General features: G+C 56.5%; 1 protein-coding gene across 1 annotated transcript; it reads left to right on the top strand.

The window, feature by feature from the left end:
* Positions 1 to 383: 383 nt before the first annotated feature.
* Positions 384 to 1520, top strand: FOXL2 (forkhead box L2). The gene has a single exon (XM_047098752.1). The coding sequence runs from the start codon at positions 384 to 386 to the stop codon at positions 1518 to 1520; it is 1137 nt and encodes a 378-aa protein (XP_046954708.1).
* Positions 1521 to 6861: the final 5341 nt, after the last annotated feature.

The raw sequence follows: 6861 nt of genomic DNA, 5'->3' as shown, positions 1-6861 counted from the left end.
CTCCAGGAGGCAGCTCCGCCAGAGACGCGGGTCGTGCCTCGGGAAACCGGAGGGTGGGGGGAGGGGAAGAGCGCCGAAAAGAAAACCCACCGAGGCGGGGACTGGCCTGGGCGGGGAGGGGCGGCGGGGCCGGAGCCCCTCTCTGCTGGGCGGACTCCCCATGGCCAGAGGCTGAGCTCCACTCCCGCCAGCCGCTCCCTAGGGGAAGGGGAAGAGGAGAGGAAAGGAGCGAGAGGCCGCCAGCGAGCGAGCACGGGCGGCATCCGCAGTCTCCAGAAGTTTGAGACTCGGCGGTGAGCGGACTTGTGCGCCCGGACTCTCTGCCGCGCCAGCGCCAAGGGAAAAAAGCAGGGGCTGCCTGGCCGCCGCGCGCCGGCTTTGTCATGATGGCCAGCTACCCCGAGCCCGAGGACGCCGCGGGGGCCCTGCTGGCCCCGGAGACCGGCCGCGCAGCCAAGGAGCCCGAGGCGCCGCCGCCGCCGCCGAGCCCCGGCAAGGGAGGCGGCGGCGGCGCCGGGACAGCCCCGGAGAAACCCGACCCCGCGCAGAAGCCCCCGTACTCGTACGTGGCGCTCATCGCCATGGCGATCCGCGAGAGCGCCGAGAAGAGGCTCACGCTGTCCGGCATCTACCAGTACATTATTGCCAAGTTCCCGTTCTACGAGAAGAACAAGAAGGGCTGGCAGAATAGCATCCGCCACAACCTCAGCCTCAACGAGTGCTTCATCAAGGTGCCGCGCGAGGGCGGCGGCGAGCGCAAGGGCAACTACTGGACGCTGGACCCGGCCTGCGAGGACATGTTCGAGAAGGGCAACTACCGGCGCCGCCGCCGCATGAAGCGGCCCTTCCGGCCGCCGCCCGCGCACTTCCAGCCCGGCAAGGGTCTCTTCGGGGCCGGAGGCGCCGCGGGCGGCTGCGGCGTCGCTGGCGCCGGGGCCGACGGCTACGGCTACCTGGCGCCCCCCAAGTACCTGCAGTCCGGCTTCCTCAACAACTCCTGGCCACTACCGCAGCCGCCTTCGCCCATGCCCTACGCCTCCTGCCAGATGGCGGCGGCCGCTGCAGCGGCGGCCGCCGCCGCTGCAGCCGCGGGCCCGGGCAGCCCGGGCGCGGCCGCTGTGGTCAAGGGGCTGGCTGGCCCGGCCGCCTCGTATGGGCCGTACTCACGCGTGCAGAGCATGGCGCTGCCTCCCGGCGTGGTGAACTCGTACAACGGCCTGGGAGGCCCGCCGGCCGCGCCCCCGCCGCCGCCGCACCCTCACTCACACCCGCACGCACACCATCTGCACGCGGCCGCCGCACCCCCGCCGGCCCCGCCGCACCACGGGGCAGCCGCACCGCCCCCGGGCCAGCTCAGCCCCGCCAGCCCTGCTACCGCCGCGCCCCCGGCGCCCGCGCCCACTAATGCGCCGGGCCTGCAGTTCGCCTGCGCCCGGCAGCCCGAGCTCGCCATGATGCATTGCTCTTACTGGGACCACGACAGCAAGACCGGCGCGCTGCACTCGCGCCTCGATCTCTGAGAACCCAGCGCGCGCCGGCTGCGAGGATGCAGGGACGTGCGACGCCGGCCTTAGCCGCAGCCACCGCCGCCGGCCGGACCACGCGCCCTCTGTGGGGCCATCTTCTGAGCCAGCGTCCAAGGCCCTCTGCGCCTCCTCGCTCCCTTCAGCTCCTCTCGCCCCTCTTTGTCTCCTCCGCTTCTCCTCCTGTTGCTCGGCCCCCTGCCCTCTCTGCCCTCTCGCTCCTCCGGCCTGCAGGCCGCCTCTCCGTGCGCCTTTTGCAGGCCTCGTCTCCTCCCGACGCCCGAGCCTCCGGGCTGGACACCCCATGCCAAAATTCAGAACCGAGAGGAAGTGCCGGGGCCGAGGTGCAGCCGGGCGTCGGCCGTGCAGACCTCTTGGCCTTCTCACACAGGTCGGTGCGCTCGCGCTCGGCTTTCCCCGCCCGGCTGCCGCGCAGTCCTTGGCTGGAAGCGTCGGTCCGGGCGGGCAACGAGAACCCGCGCCGCCAGAGAAAGGGACAAACGTGTGTTTGCTCCACGCTCCGCGTAGCCTCCTGGAGCAGCTCAGAAGCGGCTAGCCGGGGCCCACTGGATGGGGCGGGGGTTGGGCCCGAGCAGGGAGCGGGGCTGTCTCGCGCGGCGGCCTGTGCGGGGGGATTTACAGCACGTCCGGCCTCAGAGACAGGCTGCGCGTCCTCCGTTCCCGGTCCCGGCGCTTCGGGAACCTCCAGGCCCCAGGCGGCTGGCTACAGTTTCGCCCAAAAGATCGGGAGGGCTGTTTTAGATAACATTTAAAAAAATATTTTTTTAAAGAAAAAACTAACCGGGAAAACCGGCGAAGTATTGTGGCCTTGGAATTTGCTAAAGCAAAACATGAAAATCTCTTCCAGGAGATTTGAAGTAGAATTCCTGTCGGGCCTTCAGAAAGCTATGTTCAGAGAGGTAGGAGAATATGCTCAGTAAAAGATGGTTTCCTTTACGAATTGGTGGGAGGGGGGGTTCTCCCCTCTATCTAAAAACAAACAAATCAAAAACAAGTTTCCCCGGATCTTCCGATGCAAGCCCGGAGTGCGGGGAGATCACTGCCTGCCTGGCGGACGCTACAGGGACGGCTTGTGCTCTCTCTGATTTTTGTTTTGCAAACGTCTTGCTTCTCCCACCTTGGGCAGGAGAAATGTGAAACCTGGCAGCAGTCGGACCAGGCGGGCTTGTGGCCCCGAGCCGGCTGGCCGGAAACCCCTAGACCTGGTTGTTCCGTAGTGTGTCGTTTTGGAGGACCAAATTTTCTAGAAAGAACTAGAGCACTTTTGTTGTTTTGTTTGTTTGTTGTTACTGTCTTGTCAATTCCCAAATAAATTTTTTGTTTTAACACGGACTTCTATTATTTCCGCTTCGCCTAAGTATGTTCAGCAGCTGGTTAAAAGAGGGAGATGTCCAGCAAAATTTTATACTCTTTCAGATAAATAAGAGTTGAGGGCAGCCCGAGTGGAGGGCGTTTGTGGTTGTCGCTGCTGCTTTGTTTTCCGGGAGATTGTTTTCTGTGTCATCGCTGGTCTGTTGCGGCTGTTTAACGTCATCAAAGAGACTTTATCAGTGGTTCGTTCACAAGGCGTAGGTGTAGGTAGGATTTGTTCGATTTTTGCAACTGTTCAGGTTTGTATTTTACCTCTTACACAGTGGTACTAAGTGTATGGACTGTGTTTTCATTATATTGCACTCATACGTTTATATTTTTCCAGACAAATATAGTAACTAGAAGAATTTATTCCAAAGAGAGAAAATCCTGGTTGGGGAAATGTTCTGCAGGCTGCAAACCTCTGTACAAATGTAAGGAGCGACTTACATTGATTGCTTTATTATTTTTAATAACCAGAATTCATTTACCTTAAGATATGTGTAAGAGATTTAGGAGTATCAGAGAGGAATGGACACTGCATGGCTGTAGAAATCTAATTTTTTTCCTTCTTGTCCTCTACTGAGACTCTTCAAATAACGAATTCAGACTGGTGCTTCTGCACTGGCACACGGGCATTTGACCATGTTGCAGACCCGGGAGCTCTAGGGGTATGATGGGTGGGCTGATGGGATGACAGGTATTGGCTGGTTTTTCCCAGGACTGTGGTACAGCATGGGCTGGACCCCGCTCCATCCATGTGTCCGTCACCACCCCTACTCAGGCCCCAGACAGTAGTGGCCACAGGTCCAGGCTGACCAGCGGCCCAGGGGCACCTGGTGACAGGGACCAAGACTACAGGCCTCCCACTTCAATCTATACTACTGGCCATGCTGTAGGATCATGGCGGGGGGGGGGGGTGGTGATCCCTGTTATGTGTTATTAGGCCCCAAGAGGAAGTAGCTCTGATTCAGGACACCTTTCCTCCCTTGGGTATCACCGGGGAGATTGGAAGGTGGAGGATAAAGCCATCGCTGTTCTGAGGAGCATCACCCTGTGCCCTCAACTGGAGCCTGCCAATGCCAGGGGAGCCGGAAAGAGCAGGCTGGTGAGGGAGGTTCAGCTGGGGTGAATAGCCCAAGAGACTGGTCAGGCCTAGTATCCGCGTGCTTCTAGTGAACCATTGCACCATTGTCTGGCTAAAAGGAGTCGCAGGAAAGAAAGCGGACTGCCGTGTGCTTGTCTGTCTGTGCTTTCTGTGGTGTGAACATGTATCCCATGGGCAGTTGTGTTGTCTATGCCTGCTGCAAATATGTGTGTACAGTGTAAGTCATGTCCTGGTGACAGGATGGGAGGTGTGTACGTCTGTCATTAGCCTTCGGAGAGGGCATATATTTGGGGCATTGTAATAATCATATGCCTACTACTCAAGGAGTGCTTACTGGGAGGACCGTGTGTGTTGCATTCATAAGCCATCGGTAATGTGTGCAGTTATGTTCTCAGTATATAATCCTGGCTTGCTGAATGATAAGAGAGAATACATACAGACACTTTGCTTGAGCTGGGTAAGGCTGTCTGTTCCAGGGTTAGTTCTCAGCACCTCCTAACCGCTATCCCAAGCAGAGAAAGCAAAAGAGGGAAGTCTCCAGAGCAGAGCCTTCAGTGAGGTAGGGGAAGCTGGCCTAGGCCAGCACTGGAGGACAGCTTCTCTCTATCCCCAAGAGCTGAAAGGCAAGAGGCACCCAAGGCTGCAGAGGGAGTGGGAGTCTCACCAAGTATGGAGGATGAAATGAAGGAATCAGTGAGGGATTCCTGGTCTACACAGGGATTAGAGGAGAGATCCCACACAGGGAAGGCAGATAGATCATACCCCCACTTCCCAATGGATGCCCACAGGAAGACATCTGTCTCTAATTCCAGCCCTAGGGGTTTCTCCATAACTCTATAGTTTGGTCATTTCCCCCACTGCTAAAAGTTTGAGGCAATGACTGACCTTCTTCATCTCTCATTTCCTTTCTCTCCTCTCCTTCTTTGCACTTTTGAGTTTCTAATAGAGAAGATGATTTAAGGAATTCCCTAAGTGAGGGCAAAAGTATTTAAGAGAGTTCCTGATATATATATAGCAGTTATGCCTTAGCACTTACAGTCTGGTCTAGATGGCTGGACTGTGTGGGTGTATGTATTTATGTTTGTCAGTGTATACTATAAATACAATTTAGAGTTTGATGCAAATACCCTGCCAGTTTCTGCATCTCCTGGGTAACGAGTGCCTACACATGATATTGAATGAGGAGTATGTGTGTGCTTATGCATGTAAACATCCTCACACTCATCACTGACAAGATGAGCCCCCCTCCTCACATTTACACACAAATCTTTGGTCATCCCTGCCCCCCTAAGACTGCCCAGCCAAAATACTTGGGTTGAACGGGGTAAGGTGTCCTGTTCTCAGGGGGATGAGGGAGAAATCAGTGCCAGTGCAGTACATGTACCAAGGAACTGTCAAATGGGGACCTAGGGTGTTTTCTGGGATGGCCTCACACCCTACTCCAGAGGATGTCCTGGCCCCGCTTCCCTTTTGCATAAGCAAAGAGTTCACTGCCCTACATCCCCAGTTTGGGCGGGCATGAAGCTTAGGATACTTCACCTGAGGTTAGGTGCTGGGCTGTCCCACTAAGGGAGGCTGGAGCTCCAAGCTTCTAAAAGCCCCCTGGTGGTGGGTGGAAATCAGGGGCAAACCACAGCTTCTTGCAGTCAGTGGGGCAGGAGAGGATGGGCCAAGGAACTGGGTCAGACCCAAGACAGTCTGCCCATGAATAAGCTCTTCCCTTAATGGAGGCTTGGAGCACCAGAACCACTGGGCCAGGGAGGGCATCAGGGTCAGGAAGCTGCCTGGTTGGGCTAAGGAGCCCTGCAGTGCCCCTACCCTGTGGAGCTAAGCTGGTGGTGACCATGCCTTATTGGTCCCACTCGCTACTTCTATGGGGCTGTCCCTGCTTCTTGGAGTAGCCTGTGGGACCTACAGGAAAGGATGGGACTAGGAGGCATACCTCTCCTGTGTGGTAGGGACCAGAGCCATGGAGCGGTTGGGAGCAATCGTCATGCCCCTGGTTCTGCCTTAGAGACAGCAAGAAATTAAGGATTCTTGAAACCAGGCACTCTGTATCTGCTTTCTAATTTCTGGAGACACAGCTCTATTCTGTCACAAAAAAATGGACCCCAAGTCTCTTAGCTTACATTTAACGAACCAGAGGTCCTGAGAAGAAAAGGCCCATCCAATGGTCATCCAGCTATCTGTGGGGCAAACGGCCTTGGGAATTTTAGAAAGCACTGTGAGCACTGAGCCCAGCTGCTCACTGGGCTCTCTGAGTGGCACAGGCCCTGCAGCCCGATGTTTGATGTTCCAGAAGCTCAGTGGGTAAAGGGACAGCCAGCCAGAGGAGAAAGAAGCCCAGGACTGAGCTGCAAGCAGATTGTCCCCCCAGGACATTCCACTGGGCCTGCTGTTTGCTGGCTCCAGCTTAGCGATAAGCTCTGACAAGCTTGTTGTGAGACCATGTCCACCCAGGGAGGTGGCCTATGCGGGATGGGGCAAGGCCTATTCAGCTGGGAAAAGCTAGTGTAGAGCCCAACAACCCCCTGTAATAACTGCGCGACCTTGAGCAAAGCACCCATTCTGAATTTCAGTTCTCATCTATAAAATAGAAATAAGTATATATATTTCATGGGGTTATTAAAGTAATTAAATGCTCTAATGTAAAAATGCTCAGTTTGTAGTAGATGGTCAATATGGTATTCCGTCCCACATTGAAAGGAGGAAAGAGAAGGAGGGAGGGAAGGAGAGAAGGAGGGAGGGAGGGAAGAAGGAAGGAAGGAAGGAAGGAAGGATGGAAGGAAGGAAGGAAGGAAGAGGGAGGGAGAGAGGGAGGGAGGAAGGACGAAAGGGAGGGAGGAAACGCCTTCCGTA

The sequence above is a fragment of the Lynx rufus genome, unplaced genomic scaffold, assembly GCF_022079265.1.
Source record: "Lynx rufus isolate CCGP_SWC_20201006 ecotype Redwood Valley unplaced genomic scaffold, mLynRuf1.p SCAF_5, whole genome shotgun sequence".
In the NCBI taxonomy this organism is placed as follows: Eukaryota; Metazoa; Chordata; class Mammalia; order Carnivora; family Felidae; genus Lynx; species Lynx rufus.
The sequence above is the reverse complement of the archived record's forward strand: the minus strand, read 5'-3'. Positions and strand labels throughout refer to the sequence as shown.